Source organism: Ambystoma mexicanum, chromosome 10 (genome assembly GCF_040938575.1).
Source record: "Ambystoma mexicanum isolate Mex_15411 chromosome 10, UKY_AmexF1_1, whole genome shotgun sequence".
Lineage (NCBI taxonomy): Eukaryota > Metazoa > Chordata > Amphibia > Caudata > Ambystomatidae > Ambystoma > Ambystoma mexicanum.
In genome coordinates, this window is record NC_090932.1 from 119,101,728 (window position 1) to 119,128,040 (window position 26,313).

A 26,313-nucleotide genomic window follows, 5' to 3' on the forward strand; every position below is an offset into this window, starting at 1 on the left:
CCCGACTGTGGCAGGGATGCCTCCTCCACCAGCCTGGCCGCACCGTCAGAGGCAGCTCCACAGGGCACCCACTGACTGATGGGTGGGAAGATGGCACAGAGGACGACTGGCGCATAGGGGGTCCAGTTGAGGAGGGGGTCGGAGCAAGCCCAATCAGACGGCGGAATCCGGCCTGGGTGACCTGTCCCAGTAGGCTGACGTGGTCAACGAGCCATTCGAGATAACGTGCAGTCTCTCCATGATAAGACTGCAGGTCACCTCGCATGGCCCATTGACGCAACGCCACACCAGCCAGGACAGGCTGAACCCGGACCTGGATGGCCACGTCCGCAGGCAGAGGAAGGCCAGTTGGCGTCAGCTCATCCCCTGCCTGAAAACGGGTCTGGACGTAGGCATCCCTGCTGGTGCAAGATGATGCAGGGACAGGATCGGGGACAGGATTGCACACAGGCACCTCCGTGGCGGCCTGTGCTGCCTCCTGTCCCTGGTCCTGCACTGCACCACTAGCACCAGTGGGATCCCCACCTCCAGACCCCGTCTCTGGTGCTTGCACGGCCTCCTCCTCCACCAAACCCCCCACCGACCTGGATGACTCCGTGCCATCTTCCCCTGTTGGGCCCTGTGGGGTCCCAGCTGCCCCTTCTGCTGCCGAGGAGTCCAACTGCAACCTCCGCCTCTTGGACCTCCCCCCGGCAGCTGCGGCCTGGGACGCGGCACCGGACTCCTCACTACCCAACGAGATGACAACACGGGAGGGGAGCCGGGCCTTGCGTCTCCGGCTGGCGGTCGGATCCCCGCCGCTGTGCTCCACAGCACCTTCTCCGCCCTCTTCATCAGTTGACGCTGCAGACAGGGAGAAACAAAACACAGGCATCAGGGCACTGTACAATGGACACATGCACACATGACAGTTGCACATGAGTGGCATTGGCAAACCTCAGACATGTCATCACAATCCCCAACACACATGTCATTGCAACTCGCACACATGAGCCATACCACAGCCATATCGCAACTGCCAGCACCATCCCTACACATACAACAGCATCAGCAGCCAAAGGGGAGCCAGACATCACATGCAACACAGGAAGTGCACCACACATGTACACACACCACCACACTTGCATGCATGTCTACACCTCTGCCAAGTGTTGCACTGTTCAGACGGGCATCCATGTCACATCTGCCAATCAGGCTTCCACGTACCGCTGTCACATGCATCCATGTTGCATCACTGTTGCACCCTTGTCAAATACACACACATGCACATGTACACAGTGCTCGTACATGCAGCCGAAAACAACATACATGCCTGACATGATGGACATGTCTACTTACATACACATTCATCCAAACGTGTGCACGCACAACTGCATTTGCCATGCAAGCCTACACACGCAAGCACCATCCATGTCTCACACATTACAGCCCTTGCATGTGTCAGCCCCACGGCCCTGTACACCCCCACCCATACTCGACCCCATACAAACAGATGTGCAACCTGCACAATACCGAATAATCACCACAAGCACTGCTCACAATCAGAATGCATGTACACTCACCGCTCGACTCCAGACGGGTCTGCTTCTCTAGGACCTGGACGTGGAGCGCTGGGGATATGCGTTCCAGGACCCCCATCTGTTCTTCCGACGACAAGTGGCCCCGGCGCCCCTTGGCATCCGCTGCCTTCAAGAGGCGCCGGGCCTTGTTCAGGGTCCTGGACCTCAAGTCCTCCCAGCGCTTCCTGACATGTTCTAAGTCCCGGACTGCCACCCCCTCCGCGTTGATGGCAGTCACGATGTCAGTCCAGATCCGAGTCCGTCCTTCCTTGTCGGTGCGGGAACTTCCGAAGAGGGCATCATACTGCCCCAGGACTTGCTCCACCAGGACACCAACTTCGGTGGCACTGAAGCTGGTGCCCCTCTTCCTCTCTGGCCGGGGGTTGTCAGTGGTTACAGATGGTGTTTGCCCCGACATGACAACCCCAGAGGCAGGAGTGGGTGGGCAACTGGGTCCTGGGGCTGGGCTGTGGAGCGATGGAATTCCAGTCGGGAGTCTTCGGTTCCAGCAGGGGTGGTCACAGCAACAGCACCCCTGGCTGATGTGCAGGCAGCAAATGGCAGTGCACGTCGGCAGCAGGCAGTCAGGCAGCAGCAGATGGCAGGTGGGAGCGTGCTCGGGGCTCTGGGGGGCAGTAGTTCGGCCTTCTGGGCAGGAGCGTGGTCTTCCGTGTGCTTACGCGTGTCCAGCTTGGTACGGAGTGATTTGGCACGTGAAAATTCTGCACGTCAGCGTGAAAATCGAGGAAAGGCCCTTAGCGCGTAAGCGCGTCAGCACGCATACGCGATTCTATTGACCAAAGGCCCTCGGCGCGTAAACGCGTCAGCACGCATACGCGATTCTATTGGACCAAAGGCCCGCAGCGCGTAAGCGCGTCTGTGACGTGACCCGCACAGGTGTTTCCCACACAGCACGTGATGACAGAGCACACGTGGAAAGACTGCACGTCAGAGTGTCATCGCGTGTGATTGGTGGAAATGGCCCTACACGCAGAAGTGACAAAGCGTGTAATTGGTATAAATGGCCCTACACGCATAAATGACAAAGCGTGTAATTGGTGGAAATGGCCCTAGCGCATACACGCCGCGTAAGTGACGCTGGACGTGTGGGCCTGTATAAAAGGTACGTGTAGAACACCATTTCCTTGTACGTGCTTTTCGTGGAGAGCGAGTGGGTGAATTCAGTACTTCTTGTCGTTTCACACGCGATTTACTTCACAGCGTTTCAAGTTCGTATTCCCTGTTACCTCTGACAGCTTTTTCTCTTTTTTCTCTTTTACTGGTTTACCTGGGCCTGTTCCCTCAAACAGTGTTCCCTTCTACTGTTGTCTTGTCTCCTCAGACAGCGTACAAATCTTCTTTTGGCGGGGGTGTTGCCAACCAAACGCGCTCCTTTTTCACGCTCTTTTACCTGGCAGACGGTGAGTCACGCACGTATCGAAAATCTGTGCTTGCCCCGTGTGTAGCCTACCCCTTCAGAGGTCATTCTAGGCTGCGTGTGACACGCATACGTTCATTCTTGTGTTACTGGGTGCCACAGCGTAGTGCAGGTTTTTCTTTCTGCACACGTGGTCTAGGAGGGGTTGCGTGCACGTCATCTCCCTTTTTTGGGGCTCCTGTGCGTAGCGTGACCCGTCATCTTTCCCCAGGGGTTACAATCAGCCTTGCAAGAGCACTAGGGTACAATTACCATCTGGTACCCAACCCCTTTGACCCCCAATTGCCCAGGACAATAGTTTACAGCCACTCCCATACGCAAATTAACATCAGTGCCATGGCTGGGAGGCGAGGATTCCGTAAGGGTGGCAAAGGTGGAAGAGCCACAAGTGGTGGCCGTGGTGGATCCGGTAGGGGACGTGGTCGTTACTTGCAGGGTGAGCCTGTCCCCCCATGTGTGGAGGACCAGTCAAGGGCACCCATAATCCCCCCTCCCTCCCGTTGAGGCTGATGTGGCTGACACCATCCATGCTCAGCGCTCAGCCCTTGTTGGACCAGCCCATTGTGGCACCAGACCTGGCTGACTCCATGGCTGACTTCCAGGTCAGCAGGCCTATGACACGTGCGCTGGTGCACGTTGATGTCACCATGCCACGTGCATCTGGGGCAGCAAGGTCATCTGCTGCACCAAGTAGGCAGCGCGGAGCGGCTGCAGGGGCAGCTGCGGCTCCATCCACCCCAGCCCTCACACACCCAGCCCGGACAGTGTCGGTCCTAGTCCATGCTGCTGACATTCCCCCTGACACCATCACACTAGAGCCAATGCCTGCACCAACTCCCATGCTGAGTGTGCAATCCCACACTCCTGATACAGAGTCCACCAGGGCTCCTGCCCCTAGTGTCCAGAGCAGCGCATTACACTCAGGATCACCACCACCTTCCAAGCGGAAGAGGAAGAGTGCTCGTCCGGCACAGGCTGATGCCCCAGACACGGCTACACAGTCCGGCCCGTCCAGGAAGCCCAGCTTCACGGATGAAGAACTGAATGCACTTGTCGAGTATGTGTCCGCACATGACAACGAGATGGTCATTGTTGCAGGATCCAAGACCACACCTGCACAACGCCAGGCACAAAGGCAGACCGTTGCGGACATCGTAAGTGCCCTTGGAATCGTGAGGCGCACAGCCAATGATTGCTATAAGCGCTGGAATGACCTAAAGCGCAGGGCAAAGAGTAAGCTGGCCTCAAGTCATGCCGCAACTCTAGTGACTGGAGGTGGGTCTCCAGTAGTAGACATGGAACTCACTCCACATGAGTCAGTCGCTGGGACCTACGTCACGGAGGAACAGATCCAAGGCGTGGGAGATTTGGCTGATTACGAGACATTGTCCGGTGAGTGCACATGCATGTGTGCGTCATCCATGTGCATGGTGTGTGTGAGGGCTTCTGTTTGTGTGCCAGGTGAGAGTGTGTGCACCTGAGTCGTATGGGTCAGCCATGTGCTTCATGCAATACATCCTGCGCAGATGCATTTGGCCATAGCAGTATCCCTTCTGCCAACAGTAGACATCTAGCCCAACTGCACGCCAGTTGCCCTTGAAGTGTCACCTTGCCACAACATTGTTGCTTAATTTTTCACTGTTCATTTAGTCAGATTGTTTGCATTCCACCACTTTTACTAGGCATGTCGCAGTCCTCTAGTCACATGTCTGACATGGCTATGGTAAAGTGGAGTGACTTTGTTACCTGGATATCATTTGTTCAAACATGTCCCTGTGCAATTGGACCATTTCGGACTGGCAGCTCCAGGTGAAGAATCTGACCTGTTTGAATTAGAAAAGCTATTACATGCGGGAACTGGACTGAATGAATAGGTGCTGCCCTCCTCTCCATCTTCACTCAATAGCAATGGTACATGCCATCTGTGTGATGGCATGTGTGTTTCACCTGGCAATCACAGGCCAATGTGTGATGCCACTGCCAGGCAGCATGCAGAAAATGTGTTCTTCTTCCATCTTGGTGTCATCAGTGTGTGCCATTTGCCTGCCCTTCATACGCAGTGAGGGTGCATGCATGGGAGGGTTTTAGTCATGTGGGACATGTGTCAATCAAGTACTGGTTCTCTTGCTTCTCAGCCCTCATTGTGTGCCATGGTGCTAATGCCTGTTTCCATTTCTTTGTTTTTATGTCTTTGCAGGGGAAGACGCACCTGATACTGCTGGGGTTGTGGAGATGGTGCAGACCCAGGAGGGGTCCGAGGGCCGACCAACCACCAGTGCGGGACGTGGTGTGGTGATGGGTGAGAACCCACAAGTGCTGCAGGTCGTGCTCTCAAGGGGTGTCTCTGGCTGCACCTCCCCCGAGCTGTACTCAGGTGTTGATTCGGATGAGACCTACGTGCCGTCGCAGGTGAGTGTTCCAGGGAGGGATTCTGTTCTGTCCCACCCACCTGCACCAGGGTCAGAACCCTCCATGGGGATGTCAGTGTTGGCAGCTACACCTTTGGTGGTTACGGATGCAGGGTCACACTCCGCGACATCTGATCCTGTTCCTGGGCCAGCAGATCAGAGGGGGAATACAGTCCTGCAGCCTCAGGCAGTGCCGGCACAGCAAGGCGCAGTTCGCCCTGCCCCAGACAGGTGTGGTGGCCGCCGACGTGGTGGCCGTACGCCACCTGGCAATACCGCATGGGAGCAATCCATTTATGGTATGGCAACCCAACAGGCAGCATCATCCGAGATGATGGCTCAGGCCATGGATTGGGTGGCCACTTCCATTGTCCCCCCTGAAAGGCTGATGGAGCGACTAGAGCAGGCAACCGACTCCATCTGCCAGTCACACAGGGAGGACATGTTGGGGTCCAACAGGGACAGGCGGGCGGCACTGGCGACTCTGCAGGAGGCCATCTCCATTGAGTCCCAGGGCCACAGGGAAGCCCTGAGGCAGGAGCTCCTTCACCTCAGGACGACTCTTGTTGAGCTTGAGGCTTCAACACACCACAGGACAGAACAGCAGCTGGAGCGTCTCACCCGTACGCTCTCAGCTGAGATGCAAGCAACGAGGGCGGAGGTCTGGGCATCCCGTGAGTTGTTGCATGTGGACCTCCGCACACTCATCCTCCAGAACCAGACCTACCACACCCGCATGCTTGCAGCCATGGAGGAGCAGACTAGGGCCTTGCGTGGGCTGCCTCCCATAGTGCAACCACCTCCGGATGCAGCTGCACAGGGTGATAATAGCGACAGCAGTGATACTCCCACAATAGGGTAGCCGTGTGGGCCATGAGCCCATGGAGGTGTTTTTTTTTTTCCCAGGATCCACGCAGGTGGGTTCTGGTGTGCATCCTGTCCTCGGACCTCCTGGGTGGCCTCCCCAACCCCCCCGGGCCCATCAATGGCCATTTTTTATTTTTTTTTATTTTTATTTTTATTTTTATTTATTTTATTCCCTACCTGCATTGTGGCTGGGCACATGCAGGCTTGTAATGTATTTGGTTCAGATGCTTGGGTTTGAGTCACACACACCCCTCCTGGTTCCCGTTTCCATGGGCTTGCAAAGGGTGTGCCCAAGTGACATTGACGTACATGGTGACATTGGACTCCCACTACATGTGTGGGTAGTCTAGTCAATACTGTGTATACATTCCTAGTGCATATTGCTGTTGTGTTGTACACTGCATGTTGCATTGATGTGTAACTCATCTTCTGTGTCTACCTCCCAATTTGCAGGTCCCTTCCTCATGTCTACACAAGGCCCTCTAGTCTGGAGATGGGGTCCATGTTGGCAGCAGTGCACCTACAACTCTACATGGCGCCAACACTACACATTTGGTAGTGGTGGGAGTGCAGGCATTTCCAGGTGGTGAGACTACTAATATTTAACATTTTTTTGATGTCATGTTAATTGTAGTACCTGCTCAAGTTTGTTGTTGGTCCGGCATTACTGTGAGCATTTCAGGTGTTGCAAGTTTCTAATAGGGACACTGTACATTGTGGCACTAGTGTCATGTTGTGGGGATTACTTTGTTTACCTGCAAATAGCATGACATGGCACGGTGTGTCGTGTGGCGGTGCTGGGGTTGGCTGACATGGCACTGTCCTCTTGTTGCATTTTGCAAGTGGGTATTCATTTTAGCTGCTTGAATGTGTTACTTCACAAAACTGCATTGGTGGTGTCTGTGTGGGTAGGGATGCACACATTGTGACACTTCCAGGTGAACAATCTCAGGCTGATATGGTTTTCACGGTTCATTCTCCAGACATTCAGGATCAGTGTCAGGTTGAGTCATCATTGATTGTCAGATGGAATGTGCCAGGGCAGTGTGCACTCCACAGGAGTGTGATTTCTATGTGAAGTAATTAGCCACTAGCTGTGTACGGGCTGCCTCCCCCCGTGCCCTTTCCCCTCCCATGCGCAGCGGCTGTGCATGTGGTTGGGGATGTGGTGCCACCACCATGTCCACGGCCAGGCCCCGGCGTGTTGCAACGTTGTGCAGGACACATGCTGCCACTATGATCCTGCACATTAGTGGGGGAGCGTACAACAGCTGGCCGCCAGAACGGTCAAGGGAGCGAAAGCGTGACTTTAGCACTCCGAATGTGTGCTCCACTATGCCCCGGGTTGTAATGTGGGCTGTGTTATATCTTACCTCGGGTGGCGTGGTGGGGTTCCGAATTGGCGTCATCATGTGGGGGCTGAGAGGGTAGGCACTGTCCCCTGTGGAGGTGGTGATTGGTATCATTGGTGGGGTTGTGACCTTGCTCAGTATCTGACATGCATGCATGTGCAGTGGCATTCATACTCACCAAGCAGCCATGTATCGCCATGCCGCCCAGCTTCTAGGTCCCGGCTTAGGGTGGACATTCGGTAAATGAAGCTGTCGTGGGTTGACCCGGGATAGTTGGCATATACTGAGGTGATGATTCCCTTGGCATTACATACTACCTGCACGTTGATGGAATGCCAGTGCTTGCGATTCCTATAGATGTGCTCTGATGCCCTGGGGGGACCTAGAGCCACATGGGTGCAGTCGATGGCACCTAGCACTTTGGGGAATCGTGCCACACCGTAAAAATCCAGGGCGGCAGCATGCCTTTCTGCAGGTGTTCTGGGCAGGTATATGTGCCTGCGGACTGATCGGCGTGCAGTGATGATGTTCAAGACCTGGTGTAGGCAGCGTGACTGGGTGGCCTGTGATACACCACCCACAATGGCACTTGTTCGCTGAAATGATCCAGTGGCTAAGAAGTGCAGTACATTGAGGACCTTCTCCAGGGGGCTGAGTGCTTGGGAGCACAGGGTGGGTGATGTGAGGTCATCCTCCCACTCACTCACCAGGTCCAGTATAATGTGTGGTGGAAACCTGTACCTCCCATGCACCTGGTCATCAGGCATCCCGAAAAGGCTGGTTCTGGGTGTGAATATTCTGGCCCTGACTATCCTCCTCCTCCTCCTCCTTTGGTAGCCCACGCCCACTGCTGCTAGGAACGGTATGTTCATCCTGGGTCTGAGCTTGTTATTTTGTTAGCGCGCAAATTTATGCGTTGCGCGTGTTGTAGGCGAGCGTGTGACCCGCGCACCCCTGAAATCCAGTACCCAGTCCAATAGCGTGTGGAAATTCCCGCGCACCCCGGGATACAGTACTTACATCTGTAAGTGGCCACGCACCCCTGATATACACGTACATAGGCCAATCGCGTGTACGCGCACTTTTGTCCAATTACACGCGATGACACTCGGACGTGCAGTCTTTCCATGTGTGCTCTGTCATCACGTGCTGTGTGGGAAACACCCGTGCGGGTCACGTCACAGACGCGCTTACGCGCTGAGGGCCTTTGGTCCAATAGAATCGCCTATGCGTGCTGACGCGTTTACGCGCTGAGGGCCTTTGGTCCAATAGAATCGTGTATGCGTGCTGACGCGCTTACGCGCTAAGGGCCTTTCCTCGATTTTCACGCTGACGTGCAGGATTTTCACGTGCCAAATCACTCCGTACCAAGCTGGCCACGCGTAAGCACACGGAAGACCACGCTCCTGCCCAGAAGGCCGAACTACTGCCCCCCAGAGCCACGAGCACGCTCCCACCTGCCATCTGCTGCTGCCTGACTGCCTGCTGCCCACGTGCACTGCCATTTGCTGCGTGCACATCAGCCAGGGGTGCTGTTGCTGTGACCACCCCTGCTGGAACCGAAGACTCCCGACTGGAATTCCATCGCTCCACAGCCCAGCCCCAGGACCAAATTGCCCACCCACTCCTGCCTCTGGGGTTGTCATGTCGGGGCAAACACCATCTGTGACCACTGACAACCCCCGGCCAGAGAGGCAGAGGAGAACCAGCTTCAGTGCCACCAAAGTTGGTGTCCTGGTGGAGCAAGTCCTGGGGCAGTATGATGCCCTCTTCGGAAGTTCCCGCGCCGACAAGGAAGGACGGACTCGGATCTGGACTGACATCGTGACTGCCATCAACGCGGAGGGGGTGGCAGTCCGGGACTTACAACATGTCAGGAAGCGCTGGGAGGACTTCAGGTCCAGGACCCTGAACAAGGCCCGGCGCCTCTTGAAGGCAGCGGATGCCAAGGGGCGCCGGGGCCACTTGTCGTCGGAAGAACAGATGGGGGTCCTGGAACGCATATCCCCAGCGCTCCACGTCCAGGTCCTAGAGAAGCAGACCCGTCTGGAGTCGAGCGGTGAGTGTACATGTATCCTGATTGTGAGCAGTGCGTGTGGTGATTATTCGGTATTATGCAGGTTGCACATCTGTTTGTATGGGGTCGAGTATGGGTGGGGGTGTACAGGGCCATGGGGCTGACACATGCGAGGGCTGTAATGTGTGAGACATGGATGGTGCTTGTGTGTGTAGGCTTGCATGGCAAATGCAGTTGTGCGTGCACACATGTTTGGATGAATGTGTATGTAAGTAGACATGTCCGTCATGTCAGGCATGTATGTTGTTTTCGGCTGCATGTACGAGCACTGTGTACATGTGCATGTGTGTGTATTTGACAAGGGTGCAACAGTGATGCAACATGGATGCATGTGACAGCGGTATGTGGAAGCCTGATTGGCAGATGTGACATGGATGCCCGTCCGAACAGTGCGACACTTGGCAGAGGTGTAGACATGCATGCAAGTGTGGTGGTGTGTGTACATGTGTGGTGCACTTCCTGTGTTGCATGTGATGTCTGGCTCCCCTTTGGCTGCTGATGCTTTTGTATGTGTAGGGATGGTGCTGGCAGTTGCGATAGGGCTGTGGTATGGCTCATGTGTGCGAGTTGCAATGACATGTGTGCTGGGGATTGTGATGACATGTCTGAGGTTTGCCAATGCCACTCATGTGCAACTGTCATGTGTGTATGTGTCCATTGTACAGTGCCCTGATGACTGTGTTTTGTTTCTCCCTGTCTGCAGCGTCAACTGATGAAGAGGGCGGAGAAGGTGCTGTGGAGCACAGCGGCGGGGATCCGACCGCCAGCCGGAGACGCAAGGCACGGCTCCCCTCCCATGTTGTCATCTCGTCGGGGAGTGAGGAGTCCGGTGCCGCGTCCCAGGCTGCAGCTGCCGGGGGGAGGTCCAAGAGGCGGAGGTTGCAGTTGGACTCCTCGGCAGCAGAAGGGGCAGCTGGGATCCCACAGGGCCCAACAGGGGAAGATGGCACAGAGTCATCCAGGTTGGTGGGGGGTTTGGTGGAGGAGGAGGCCATGCAAGCACCAGAGGCGGGGTCTGGAGGTGGGGATCCCACTGGTGCTAGTGGTGCAGTGCAGGACCAGGGACAGGAGGCAGCACAGGCCGCCGCGGAGGTGCCTGTGTGCAATCCTGTCCCCGATCCTGTCCCTGCATCATCTTGCACCAGCAGGGATGCCTACGTCCAGACCCGTTTTCAGGCAGGGGATGAGCTGACGTCAACTGGCCTTCCTCTGCCTGCGGACGTGGCCATCCAGGTCCGGGTTGAGCCTGTCCTTGCTGGTGTGGCGATGCGTCAACGGGCCATGCGAGGTGACCTGCAGTCTTTTCATGGAGAGACTGCACGTCATCTCGAATGGCTCGTTGACCACGTCAGCCTGCTGGGACAGGTCACCCAGGCCGGATTCCTCCGTCTGATGGGGCTTGCTCCGACCCCCTCCTCAACTGGACCCCCTACGTGCCAGTCGTCCTCTGTGCCATCTTCCCACCCATCAGTCACCTGGGTGCCCTGTGGAGCTGCCTCTGACGGTGCAGCCAGGCTGGTGGAGGAGGCATCCCTGCCAAAGTCGGGAGTCGGAGGTCCAGCAGGGGTGGCCACATCAACAACTGCACCCCAGCCGGCGGAGGATGTGCAGGCAGCAGGAGGCAGTGCACGGGCAGAGGCAGAGCAGCAGCAGCAACATGGTGGGAGACATGAAGGCTCGGGGCCTTCCACATCGGAGGGGCAGGCATCGGCCGGAGGGCAGGAGGACCCAGGACAGAGAGTGTCTTCCGTGTGGCAGCGGTTGGGCCACGCCATAGGTGCGGAGCGGCGGCGGGCGGAAGAGGCGCGGCTCACAATGGTCAGGGCGGAGAACTCCATGCGGAGGGCCCTGAGGCGGGCCGAGTGCCTCGAGGCAATCCGCAGGGGGTTGGAGGAGGACACGGCGTCGTCCCAGCGGACCCTCGGGGCCATGGAACTGGACCGCCTCCGGGACATTGAACAGGAGTTCGATGATGCCCTGGCCCGGGAAACCACGGAGTGAGCCGCTGGACTTGCCTGCCGTCTTTGTATATAGTTCTTTAGTTTTAGGTTTCCTTTGTTTCTTATTATGATTTGGAGTCGACGGACACTGCTCCACTTTTTGTATATAGTTGATTTTTAGGTAGGTTTTTTAGTAGGTTTCCTTTGTTCAGTTGGGCTCATGGACCCTTGGTAGTTTTTTACATAGTTCTTTATTGCATGGAGATTTTTTTACATTTGACTTTGGACAAAATTTATTTGGATTCTGATTTGCAGTTTTTTGTTTTTATACGGACAGCAAGCTTATTTTTTCTCATTCACATTGTAGTTTGTTTCCTTTCTTTAGCATTCTTTATTTTTTTCAATACAATTTTGTTTCCATACTTCACTGTGTGGTATCATCTCATTGGTTTCATGCATGTCATGTTGGGTGTTTTCCCATTCAATTGCAACCATTGTGTGTGACGGACATGGGTTCATTAGCTTCATGAACATTGGGGGTGTAACATGTGATTTCCATTTCCATGTGGGTGAATGGGTTACTTGGTAGGGCTTTTGGCTGTGGAGGCTGACCATTACGCACATGATTGGGGATTGTGAGGACCTGGTGGGGGTTGCCCATGGTGGCAGGGGGGTGGGGGTGGTGGGAAACATGAGTGGGGGCCTGGTGGAGGCTGCCCCTGCACTGCTGGGGGGTGGGGGTGGTGGGAGACATGGGTGGGGGCCTGGTGGAGGGTGCCCCTGCACTGCTGGGGGGTGTGGGTGGTGGGAGACATGAGTGGGGGGCCTGGTGGAGGCTGCCCATGGTGGCAGGGGGGTGGGGGTGGTGGGAGACATGAGTGGGGGCCTGGTGGAGGGTGCCCCTGGTGGCTGGGGGGTGGGGGTGGTGGGAGACATGAGTGGGGGCCTGGTGGAGGCTGCCCCTGCACTGCTGGGGGGTGGGCTGGTGGGAGACATGGGTGGGGGCCTGGTGGAGGCTGCCCCTGCACTGCTGGGGGGTGGGGGTGGTGGGAGACATGAGTGGGGGCCTGGTGGAGGCTGCCCCTGCACTGCTGGTGGGTGGGGGTGGTGGGAGACATGAGTGGGGGCCTGGTGGAGGCTGCCCCTGGTGGCTGGGGGGTGGGGGTGGTGGGAGACATGAGTGGGGGCCTGGTGGAGGGTGCCCCTGGTGGGTGGGGGTGGTGGGAGACATGAGTGGGGGCCTGGTGGGTGCTGCCCATGGTGGCAGGGGGGTCGGGGTAGACATGAGTGGGGGCCTGGTGGAGGCTGCCCCTGCACTGCTGGGGGGTGGGGGTGGTGGGAGACATGAGTGGGGGCCTGGTGGAGGGTGGCCATGGTGGCTGGGGGGTGGGTGTGGTTAGAGACATGAGTGGGGGCCTGGTGGAGGGTGCCTCTGCACTGCTGGGGGTGGGGGTGGTGGGAAACATGAGTTGGACATGAGTGGGGGCCTGCTGGCAGGTGCCCCACAGTGCTGGGGGGTGGGGGTGGTGGGAGACATGCATTGTTGATCAGTAGTGCAAGGTGACATGTGGGTTGGCTGGGGGGCATGCCCATGGTGGGTGGGCTGCCTGCGTGACATGAGCAGGGGTGCAGGGTAGTCCCCCGTGGTGTGGGCTGCCTGCAGGGGCCGTGGAGGTTGTGGAGCATACACCTGGGAGGACCCACACGGCCAATTCACGTGTAGTACTCCCCAGAACCCCTGAAATACACATTCCCTGCTGAAATCGCGTGTGCAACTTCCCGCGCACCCCTGAAATACACGTACCCTGCTCGCACTGGGACAATCGTGTGTGGAACTTCCCGCGCACCCCTGAAATACACGTACCCTGCTCGCACTGGGACTATCGCGTGGGGAACTTCCCGCGCACCCCTGAAATACACGTACCCTGCTCGCACTGGGACAATCGCGTGTGGAACTTCCCGCGCACCCCTGAAATACACGTACCCTGATCAAATCGCGTGTGGAACTTCCCGCGCACCCATGGAATACACGCACCCTGCTCGCACTGGCCCATTCGCGTGTGTAACTTCCCGCGCACCCCTGAAATACACGTACCCTGATGGAATCGCGTGTGGAACTTCCCGCGCACCCATGGAATACACGTACCCTGCTCGCACTGGCCCATTCGCGTGTGGAACTTCCCGCGCAGCCCTGAAATGCACGTACCCTGCAGAAATCGCGTGTGGAACTTCCCGCGCACCCCTGAAATACACGTACCCTGCTTGCACGGGGCCAGTCGCGTGTGGAACTTCCCGCGCACCCCTGCAATACACATTCCCCGCTTGGCGTTTGCTATTTGCCAGCCCGGTGAAATGGTCCAGGGTTAGCGCAGCCCTTTGCGATGATTTATCGATTTTGATGGCTTTTCCTTCGCGCGAGGGCGTTCTTGGGGGCGTTACTGGCGCTGCTGCAGGGTCGCTGCGATTCTCTGCGCCACGGCTGGTTTGGAAGCCTAAAATCCATGAATACGCTGTGCGCGGAAATCGGGTTTAGGGCACGTGCCTGGCGCAGTCAATCGCACGCGGACACACTGCGCCAGCCGCTTGCGACACTTTTCTGCGAAATTCTATGAATTACCCTGTCTATATTGAGTTCAGGATGAACACGCAGAGTGTAGCAAAGTTTACAAGGAACTGGAGTGGGTTTAACTCTATTATCTGCCCAGTATTTAGAACTAGCAAGGAGACTGCAATGTACTTTATATTGCTTTGTGATGGCTTTAAGGAGCTGTGGGAGCGATGAGACTAATGAATGTTATGATATCTTTAAGGAGTTGAGGGAGTGATGAGACTGTAATGAACTTGATATTGCTTTGTGATGGCTTTAAGGAGCTGAGGGTGCGATGAGACTGTAATGCACTTTATAGTGCTTTGTGATGGCTTTAAGGAGCCGAGGGCTCAGTATCTGATACCATTAGTCAAAGTGACACATATCCGCCATGCAGAGGAAGCTATGACTTATTGCAGACCCACTGACCTTCCACAGTACATGGCAGGTTAATCAGTCCGCACCCAACACGGACAATGTCATGGTGCCTCCATAGAAAGTATACAGCTCATCAGAGCTGTATGGCAGGATGTGATCAATCTATTGCTGTAGCATTGTGAAACGATGCATTTGTATGCTATGCAATCATGAATTATCTAAGGACTAAGGTCTTTCTCCGAAGTTAGGCACCAGCTCACTGTATTTTAATGTACACCAGCAGGAAGAATGCTTAAGGACCATCATTTTGTAGAGACTTTTTTAAATGTAGTATTGTGATTCTGTGGAGTATCAATGATTTACTGATCGTGATTTAATCTATTGTGTTGTGGCTATTCTGTATGGATGCATTTTTGTTGTGCTTAAGACTTATGTTGAATAAAGCTGAACGAAAAAGGCTGCATTATTTAAACTATATACCACTAAAATGGAAATGCCTGAATGTCCTTCTATACTCCCCTGATCCCATGGTGCTGCCTGTTTGTGACAGAGTTCCGTGCCTGATAGTAGTTAGGGAGGTGGAGCACCTGAGAGGTGCCAAGATGCAGGGCCCAGTGGCAGAATGGGGTGGACCACCCAGCTGCATCCGCCTTACCAGGAACAGGGGGCAGCGGCTCACAACCTGGGACCAACTTGTGGCACTCTGCCTGCGCTGACGTACATTAGGCCACTGTCCAGTGGCCGTGTTCAAACATCTTAAAGGGGAAAAAAACCCCTGACAAAGCATAGATGTTTTTGGCTACTACTTGAAGAGGCAAACAGAATTAGCAGCACCACTTGGAAAGTTCCACATTGACTCAAAGTGTGAGCACGAAAAAGCTCTCGCTCATGATAATAGCTGGCTGCCACCTTTGTGGTCCCACAGCAGTCCTTTGTGCTCCCAGAGACATGACCCCCAGAGGCAAACATGGCAGTGATCTGCATGGAAGAGCGTGCTCGATTCAATCTATTTGTTGGTTCGGAACACTGCTTCACAGGGCCTTGTACAACTTATCACCAATGAACAACGAGTTCCAACATTGGCCAGCCAATGCACAAGTCCCATACCAAAATGCACACTAGTGAAACCTGTTTGCAAATTGAAACCCCAATTACCACCATGACTGAGATCAAAAAAATGGGGAGGAACAAGTGAACGCGCGCGTGTGTGTGTGTGTGCAATAGAAAGGTAGTGCCTTTGGGGATAGCTGCTGATGAGAAATACTAAAAGATATCTGGAGAGGGTTGCAAACAGGGAGGAGGGAAAAAGGAGTGCAGAAGAGAGGAGAACTTTGGGTGAGAGGATGGAAGACGGTAAGTTGAGCGGAGGGCCATCAGTAAGAAGGAGGAGGAAGACGAGAGTGTAGGATAGGAGGAAAGAGGGTAAGCAGAGAGAAATTAGGACAATGAAAGGAAGATGAAGGACGTGAGTCAGACCAGTGATGAGAAGAAGTGATGGTGTGGAGAGGAGGGGAGAACCATTAAGAGGGAAAAGGAACGTCAGATTAAGAAGCATATAAGAAACATGAAGGAAGGGAGAAACTGGAAAGACCCAAATTCTTAGTGGGTGAGCCTGCAAAGGGTGGCAGAACAAGAACATCACTACATTGGGGCAGGACCAAAGAAGGGTTTTCTGGGGCATAGTGGCAGCACTTGGGGTCTGAAAGATGGCTGGAACCCTTTAGAAGCCAAGAGGTGGTATCCTATATGGTGGAAGCTCTGGGCCATGGTACAAGTCTTGACTAGCTTTGTCCTCCATCACACATCCGACTCATAGATCCTATATGGTGGAAGCTCTGGGCCATGGTACAAGTCTGGACTAGCTTTGTCCTCATCACACAACCGACTCATAAATCCTATATGGGGAAGCTCTGGGCCATGGTACAAGCCTGGACTAGCTTTGTCCTCCATCACACATCCGACTCATAGATCCTATATGGTGGAAGCTCTGGGCCATGGTACAAGTCTGGACTAGATTTGTCCTCCATCACACATCCGACTCATAGCTCCTATATGGTGGAAGCTCTGGGCCATGGTACAAGTCTGGACTAGATGTGTCCTCCATCACACATCCGACTCATAGATCCTATATGGTGGAAGCTCTGGGCCATGGTACAAGTCTGGACTAGCTTTGTCCTCCATCACACATCCGACTCATAGATCCTATATGGTGGAAGCTGAAGCTGTGGGCCATGGTACAAGTCTGGACTAGCTTTGTCCTTCATCACACATCCGACTCATAGATGAGGAATCTTTTCAGTGACCAAGGGAGAATGTCTCATCACCATGGAAAGAATTACATGATGACCAAACTTGCACTCCAAGTTTCTAACAGTATTTCTCAAAACACAAAAAGTTTCTATAGAAAGAAACACTCAAGAAAATTATCATAAATAAACGAATCACTTCGTACCAACCAAAGTGTTATGGATATCATTTCAAATCTCTAAACAAGATAACCGGGAGCGAAAAACCTTTTGCTGAATTACATGATGAGGTGAGAAAGGAGGAAAATTAAGAAAGTCTTGTGGAGAAACCCGAGACCGAGTTAGCCACTTCTGGTGGTGTATCTTTTGAGGAGAACACAAGGCTTGACCCCATGCTTCTACAGCAGGCTGATTAAGTGTTGTATTGTTTAAAAGGTATACGTTGTGGGCTCAAATGGGCTTATTGCTTTTTTGGAACGTCTGCATTACATTGTTTCTTGTCCTCTTTGGAGTTGGCGGGACTGCTTTTTCTACACCAAGTGTTTCAGAGGAGGATTTTTTTCACTGCCACACCGGCATTCATTACAAAATCTTCAGTTATAATGGCTCAAGAGCAAGGTACTGCTGTTACTGCAGTTATACTTCCCAGGAAAATAGATTGCGAGGTACATGTCTGTCACGTTCGTCCTCTCTCTATGCCTCTGCAAGTTCTTGGCAATTTGAACCTTTTTGTTTTTGCAAAAGTGTACCTTTACTAAAGACCAGCAGGATTGGTCCTGGTTACCCGATGCACTCTCAATCCCTATTTCTACAAACGTAGTGAGAAAGGGCTCATCACAACCTTAGCAGTATCCCTGCGGTAATACAGCAGGTATACAGCCACCGAAAATAGCATTACCGCTACTCGGTCCGGCACTATTAGCGTGAACAACAAGTAGCGGTATAGCAGTAAATCCCCATTCCCCATTGCGTCCATTGGACACAATGGGGCTTTTCTGCGCTATTAGTTCTGGCGAAATTAGTGCTGCGCTAATAGTGCTGAAAACAGGTGGAAAGTTGAGCTGTTTAGCTAGAGCAAAAAACTGGAGGTAGAACTCCAACTTTCCACCTGACTCAGGATTGTTCCAACCTTTAAATGTGGTGATAATAGCATTACCGCTGCATTTAAGGGCTACCACCCAACTCGTGATGAGGCCCATAGTCTAATCTTTAGTAAAGGGAACTGCCTGAAGGTAGTGTTGGGGAACACTCTGGGTCATTGCAAATTGTTTGCTAATCCGGTTTTGGGATTAGAATTGAAAGAATATGGCTGTATATTATTACAGGAACATTTGTTGTTGGAGTGTACATTGCTGGATGGTTACGTGGTTGCCTTTCAGGCTGCTGAGAAATGTTCCCTGGGACGCCCCTCATAAGGGAAGCGGTTGGGGGGCTTATGATAGAAGTCAAATTTAGTGTGTGCCTATTTTATCTTGCTGCAATACTGATTAGGGGCCTTAGCTACTGAAATTGGTGTTCCTAAGGGTTCAGGTATGAAGAATTTACTGGTGGTCAATATTTATTGGCATAATGGCATTACTCCTCTATTCCCCTTTTAGGATACATTGCAACTTCATGTATTAGACTGGATGCAACAGACTTCAAATGGCAGTGCTATGTTGTCAGGTGATCTTAATTCTAATTTTGGGTCACATGATGCCTTAGGTATCAAGCTTCAACCTTCTCTCCAAGGTACTAGCATGAGGGGGATAACAATGTGTGTTGCAATTGGTAGCAGTCCTGCCTGGCTTCAATGGGGCCATGTACATTAAATGGAAACAGGTCTGGGGATTTACCAGCTCATGTAACTTGGTGGAGGTGGGGGAAACTAAAACTGTTCTAGATTACATCGTTGTGGATGTATTCCTATTTCATCTCTGTGTTCAATGTACAATGATCTCAACAGAGTTAAGGGATTATAATTTTGCCACAGCACATTTTGAAATCAAATTGTTATGCCCCGTTTCTAGTTCTTTAAATGGGCTAACCATTAATTCAGGAGAAAATCGCATAACCTGGAATGTGCAAACCACGCATTTATAGAATGAGAGATTGGAAAAGGTGCTCTTTAAGACCACAGCAGTTCAGAAAATTCATACATTCAATTTAGATAATGTCAGATCCTTTATGGAGAATGCACTGGATAGCTTGTTTTCTCATGGATTGAATACGTCTGGGAAAACAGACTGCATGCATTTACATACGTTTGATTTGGATTTCTGTGAAAGGAAGTAACAGTTTTGTTCAGAGGTTTTTGCTGTAAGGAAAAAGTTTGCTGGCCCTGGTTTTAAGGTTAAAAAAATTCAGAAAATAAGGCAATTATATAGGAATTGGATAAAACTTGACTGCATGAAAATGCTGCAAAGAGATGGAGAAGCAATGATTGAGATCTTGAATTCTCGGGGAGGACTCCAAATGTTGGAAGCCTATCAACTGCTTGGATTGTAGTCGGGTAGTCTTGCAAAATAGTTCTATTTCTGAAAAGGACTTGGATGACTTACCTTGGTTCTCTATATTCCCAGGAAAAGGGAGAAATATGCACGTTTGTTTATCCTATGGAAAACCAAAGGGGAAGTGAACCGTGGTTAATGACAACTTCACAGCAAGTGTAGTAGATATTAAAAAGGTAATCTCCTCGAGGGCAGAAGGCCCAAATAGACTAACGATGTGATCAAATCTGCAGTTGAGACCTGGGCAACTATCTTAACTATATATTTTAATAATCTCTATTGAGTAGTCAGTTTCCACCTTCTTAGGAAACTTCCCATGGTGTCCCGGAAAGAGATTGGATCCTAATAACTATAGGACAATTTCAATTATGGATGCTGATAGCAAGATCTTTACCTCCATCCACCTCTCTCGCTTGATTAGCTGGGTGGAAAGTGTGGGGCGTCCAATGCCTTTCCAAACAGGATTTTGGAGACATCAGGGAATGACATTGAATGGTTTCTTGTTCAAATGATTTCAGTGATGTAGGGTGGAGTTTTAAAACGAATAGGTCTAGCTACAGCCTTCTGAATATGCTCCATAGTCCACAGAAAACAATGTGGGCATGTGAAGGAAAGCATTGATTAACTAAAACAGGGGCAGCCAGAACTCAGGGGCCAACACTGTTTGGCCTCAAACCAAGACATCAACCAAGTGGTTTGGGCCTCACGTGCAAACTCCTCGCGTTAGTGTACATGCAATGCATCACACGGACCACTCGCGATCCGTTTTTTCGGCACTACTGATACCTCGAGTGCAGTATGTCGGTAAGGCACCGTAGCTAGCACACGTGTCACTTCCATTCCGTTACACCGCGAGCCCATTTTTGGCTTTACTAGAGTTCACCTGGATATCGCTTCACCACGCCATCCAATTTTCCACTCTCTATCTACTTGCGCCAGTACCACCATCATCCACTCTGGCTCTCTATATATATATTTGTTGGCCACTTGACCACACTGGCCCCACACGGACTGGCAAACCTCACCGCTTGGCACCCAGCCCACTAAAGCCATTGTTCAACTCACTGAGATTCGTATAATCTCCTTATGGCCACACTATAGACTATGTATCTAGGTCTGGACATGGATTGATGGTTTTATGACCTTCTCCCCTGCAGTCTTTAGACCTACCAGGCCAACTCCTCCAGCCTGAAGGACCCGAAATCTTCTGAGTCGGTCCATGCAACCCAATCCCATGGACTCCTCACAGTCCTGAATACAATTAAGGACTCTCAAGCACAGCGTCACCGCTGCAACTTTAGCAGACGGTAAGCTGTACTTCTAATACACGGCACTGTGTATTCAGGCACCAATTAGCCATTATTGAATAATGTTTAAAATGACAATTACCCCCGTGAGCTCCTGATAGCTATCACTTTTCCCCACAGATTACTTACACGGACAGTACCACGCTCAGCGTTTATCCTGATGAAGGCCACCAACACTTTGGGCACTCACCCTGCCCTTCTTGGCCGAAACACTTCAGTGTCGATGTTCTGTGACACAACTGTTAATACTCCATTGTATATGTGTTTGTAGATGGTGTTGTGTACACCTTCTTGTTCAACACCCCCGGAATTACCACAGTCCTGGGTAGCACTTTGTTGAATCTTGTCCCCACTCATTTGTATTTTGTATTTGTGCATCACTTCGGAAATTTTACCTCGATACTAGAGAGGTTGATACATATCTGTATTTCCTATGTTAAAAATGACATCTGTCTGTACTACTTTCGTGCTTATCGAAAGTTATGTAAATATTTAATTCTATTATCTGTGCAAACAAATTGGTTGGAGATTGAAATAAAAATCGTTTCTCAACCAGATAGTTGTCTTTGGATCTCTCATCCTGATTTTTAGCATTTTGTATACAGGTACCCCCCTGGGTATATCAGGACACCGCCAGGTGCCCTTTATATTTTATTTGACATGCAATTATTATTACATGCAATTATTATTTCAATGTAAAGAACTAAACATAGACCAGCCATTGATTTTTCAGACTATGAAAACAGCTATTGGGTCCTTTTACCTGACTGCATTGAACACGTGATAAACCACTTGTTCAAAATACGAGACACATTATATTAAATGACATTCAAGGGCAAGACGATGGGCCTCATTACAGCTATACTGGTCCGGAAACAATGGTACTGGTAAGCTTACCGGCACTGTTGTTTCCGGACTGGCATATCACAGTTCTGCATGCTGGAGCCGCTGTGCCTGACAGGTCAGACCCGGCCGGGCAAAGCGGCCACAGTAAGCATACCGTCACGGAAGCACCAGCACCATTATTAACGGTGCTGGTGCTTTCGTGTTCCATATTGCCATTGAGTCCCTGGGAACGGGGAATTACAATTTACCGGTGTCTGAATTTCCGGTTCGCCAGAGTTGTAATCCCCCGGTGATACCGGCAATTCAGGCACCGGTAAATGTTTACGCCGGACCCATAATGAGGCCCGATAAGTTGGAAAAACTCAAGGCAACTCTGCACTGTATGGTTCAGACATGCTCACAACATCTTCTACATGGCCACTAACATGAGGAACACAACCACGTTCAATCTTAGCATCTTTGTAAATGTTGTATTGTCATTAATTCAGTATATTTTGTATTATGTGTTTTTATTTACTTTGATGACATTTTAATTCACAAAGTGATTTGATGATGTAGAAAGACCTGCAACTATTTGCACTTATTTTTATTTTATCAAGAGGTAAGCGTATGTCTTCAGTTGCAAAAATAAAAATTACATGCTCCTGTAGTGGCAAAATAAACAACAAAGAGTTGGCCGTATCATGTCACTGCATTGTTTCACCTTGTCACAGTTTACATTACATTAATATTGCGTTAACCTGTGTGTACTCTTAAAAATAAATAACCAAAACAGAGGTTTGAGTCTTGCTTATTGAGTACTTACTTTACCTTTTTTTTTCCCCCCCGAGTGGATGTGACCCGATTGGCGGCTGAGGGCACCAGAACTCATATACTGCATATCTGTATTCCAATGTTACGTGGTACCTTGAAAGTAGCACTAGAAACACTTCTCAATGTATCACAAACTCAGCCCACGTTTGCATGAGCACAATAATAGTAATGCCCGTTATGTTGTATCATGTTTATTGTTGTGTACATGTAATGCTGGAATTGCAATCAGTTCATTCACTTTGTTGCTGCTACGGTCATCACGTGCCAGCAAAAAACAATACACAAAGCCCATCCTTAAGCTTGATTTAAAATCCGAGCCACTTCCGCAAGATGAAGAACTTTTGACATTTTCCTTCTGCTCTTGTTTAATCCTTAATAGTCAAATCCCTTCGATGGAATCTAGGCTTCCAACTACCCACAGTCACGTGACCAATGCAAACATGTCTTCAAACATCTCTTGAAACACAGTAACTTTTTCAAAACATTTTAACAAGATGTAGCACTTTCATGAAGAATTCAAATGCGGAACAATGTACCCTGGTCACCATGAACAAATATACTGGTTGATCTCTCATTCCGGCGCTTTACGGAGGGATAGGACCAACATTAATAACTGAACCTCCTTTCCAATTTAAGAAATGTATATGAGTCTACAGTTCAGAAAAAGTGGAAGCACTATGGATTTTCTAGAATGCAAATGTGTGCACTCAAGAGAGCATGTCCTTGCTTGGGTGATAACGATTTAAAAAATAAAAAGAACAATGAGATACTTCATTAGTACAGTGATTGGCTTTGTACATATATGGGGCGTTCCACAAGTTGGCAATCTCTGCAAAAAAGGATAATCTTCCAATTATATTGGCAGACCTTATACAAAACATACTTTTTATTTTAACATATACTAAAATATATTCCTCTTTGGGTGGATATAGATATCGGTGTTGAGATATTGGAGAAGCCAGGGGATCTCTGGGAGGTGCCAATGTCAAGGTGCCCCTCTTGGGCATGCACGTTTTGCCTAGGCAGCACTCCAACCATGAATTATCTTCTAAGAAAACGTCACATTTGATGCACGTTCGTTTAGCCTTACTGATCAAACCCCTTTAAGGATTTTGGTACATAGAAAAAAACATGTTGAGTTTTTCTTTTGAGACTTGCAAACATTTTGTGTAAGTTCAACAGCCATTCAGAGGGCCATTCTTGGAAAACGATAGCCCTGGTGTTCTATTGGGTCACATCATTTTAATCGAGACTGCATGTGTGTGCAATTTAGAAACCTATTACTTAACAACAAATCCCGTACGTGGTCTAAAAACTCAAAAACAATTCATGTAATTTTGAATGTTTATGTCGCTTGCCTATACAGCTATTGCATTCTTTCTTTCTACGGTTATGTGCAATAGCTTCCATTGGTTGGCCATTGTACTCTCATATGCAGTGAGTTTCTGCAGCCCTTTCATTTAGAAAACACCACCTTATAGACCTTTGAGTTCACCGCAAGATGTAAAAGTCGAACTCTGTACAGCTAATTATACAAATAAAAAAAAACCTTTGATGTCCCTACTTTGGTTAGATTGTGTAGGGTTGGCTAAAGTGTTCATGGCTCCCCATTAAAATAGACACTCAAAGCATCCCTTTTAGAATGCACTAGCAAACAATGCGTGGTGCACTGTTGGACTCATCTCAATGTATGCATGGACACCGGCCTTTATACACCTGGACTGGATGCTAATGCCACCAAGATTTCACCTTTGGACTTAGGAAACTTTGCAAATGTAGTGAATACCAGTTGTCCATTGCTCATCCGAAAATTGTCAGTTGGCAGTGGGACCATGAGGAGTTAAGAGCCATGGCCTGATGAAATGTGTACTCCTGCCATCTACTTAATACATGTCTTATACTATAAGTATTCAAATTCCTGAGAGTGTCTTTGAATGCTGCAGTGTCACGTTTATAAAGGAGGGCCACATAGTGTGCTCCTTTGTGCTTGTAGCAAAGTACAGCCACATTGGCACGGCCATAACAAACATTTTTATGGTTGCTTTCTTATTTTGTCTGTAAAAATAATTAGGCCAGGCAGAAGAAGACAGAATGCACAACATTTCTGACTGTTTAATCCATCAAGGATGCGCTTTTCAGGTTCGTTTTTGAAGTGACGTTTGTTTCAGCATGCCATCAATGAGGGGATTGGCCACCATTCCCATGTCACACGTGCTAAGATAATATTGTGTACATCCGCTATATTTAAGGTTCTTATACCTCCCCACCCGCAGGTTCCAGCATTGTGGCTGTTTTATCGTTGGACTTTATTCTCGAGTTCTTTGGGCTCATTTTCATTTTCAGGGTTGGTAAATTGACTTGAGCTTCAAATTGAAAGGTACATTGACTTGAAGCTACTGAACTCTTGAAAACGCACCAGAAAGATCCACGCCTGAAGTTGGTGGTGGGCAGCTTTCCATGCATTTTCGGGGCAAGGTGGTGTCTTTAAGCTTGATAAATGTGGTTTACAATGCTCTTATCCGTCCAGGGGGTTGGTTTCTGGCTTTGAGGGAGAACCAACAGAGTGGTCTTCTACCCTTTGAGCTCTCAATCAAATGTAGCAAGGGACAAAGAGGCAGAAATTATTGATTCTTAGTAGGAGGTGAAGGAGCCCTCGCCTGTTAAGACGGGTGTGGCAACCAATTGTGTCATCAGTAAGTGCTAAGAACAGTTCAGAGAAACCGACATTTCACTAATTTTCAGTTTAGTAACATTATTTTGTCAGGCAATGTGCAGTATTTTTACCTTTTCTTTTACCATTCTTTTAAAATGTACTCAAAAGGCTTCTTTTCTACATGCCCACATCCCCGGGAAGTGTGAGTGAATAGCAATGCTCTCTTTCCTATCCAATCAAATTCAGCAAAAAGACAAATCATGTATTTGCAGGGTCCTAGCTTGGTGTCATTCTGATGCTCACCCCTGCAGGTCTCGTGGCCATGCAGAGTTTAAGGCACTTCTGGTCAAGATATAATTCATTTTCACACAATCTTGTAGAAGAAAAAAAGATTTAAAAAACAATTAAAATATTGTGCTTTTGCTTTCCTGCTTTTCTCCACAATCACTGCCTAACTAGCACGTGGATCAAGCATTCAATGGCCAATTGATTTTCAGTGTCTACCAAATAATGTTATTACGGTTTCTCTCTCCTTGGGCAAGTAAAGCCAAAATGTAACTCTTAATCACAGTCACATACTTGGAGAAACGTTGTTACATGCCGGTTTTGTGGCCAAATGTTAATTAGACCAAAAAGTTACTTATTCCACCATAAAAGCTATAGTTTTTGTAAAAGGCAGATGTCTCTGAAGTAACTCACACCAAGAAGATACTGAGAAACGTAGACACATTCTTCCAAAATGTACACCTGCAATAGGAAAAAGATGGAGACACTAGGACTGTAAAGTCCATGTGAGTTTTTAAGGTGTAAAAAAAGTCAATTTAGTCGCAGTGCTAAATCATTGCCACATCATTGTTTTCAACATTCAAATGAGTGGAGTGGGCGTGACCTTGTAGCCATAGTTAGGATTGATATCGGGGAACAGTTACCAATCACTGACAGCCTTCACATCTTCATTGTAAACTCCTGTCATTGCACCAACTTAATTAGAGTGGCAGCATTTGTAATCAAAGGTCCTGTTTTTCATTGGTTTGGCTTGCAATCAGTTCCTCCTCCTCCGTGTAGGTTGGCGCAGGTACATGAACGATGACTGGCCGGGACAGGATCCTCAAGGCCTCCAGGTAGCTGGGTGGTGGCGTCTGTGTTTTTTCCAGAGGTCTTGATAGCACCTTCAATGCATTCATGTAACTTGGTGGGGGTGTTATGGTATTGTTTAGGCGAAACCCATGGGGGGCAAGAAGAGCGTTTACTTCTGAAAAAAAAGAAAACCAAAATCAGGGGCCTTTATTTACATGAACAGGTGTGCACAAAAGTGTACAATGCTAACAACAGAAGATGGACGTGAATAGCATG

General features: G+C 50.1%; 1 protein-coding gene across 1 annotated transcript in view; it reads right to left on the bottom strand.

Moving 5' to 3' along the window:
- Positions 1 to 22,482: 22,482 nt before the first annotated feature.
- The window catches only part of LOC138491215 (scavenger receptor cysteine-rich type 1 protein M130-like), a 1,027,000-nt gene continuing 1,023,169 nt past the window's right edge, over positions 22,483 to 26,313 (bottom strand). Inside the window, exon 8 of the mRNA XM_069617602.1 lies at positions 22,483 to 26,212. Within this exon, the coding sequence (XP_069473703.1) occupies positions 25,968 to 26,212 (245 nt within the window). The 3' untranslated portion in view covers positions 22,483 to 25,967. The remainder of the gene's footprint in view (positions 26,213 to 26,313) is intronic.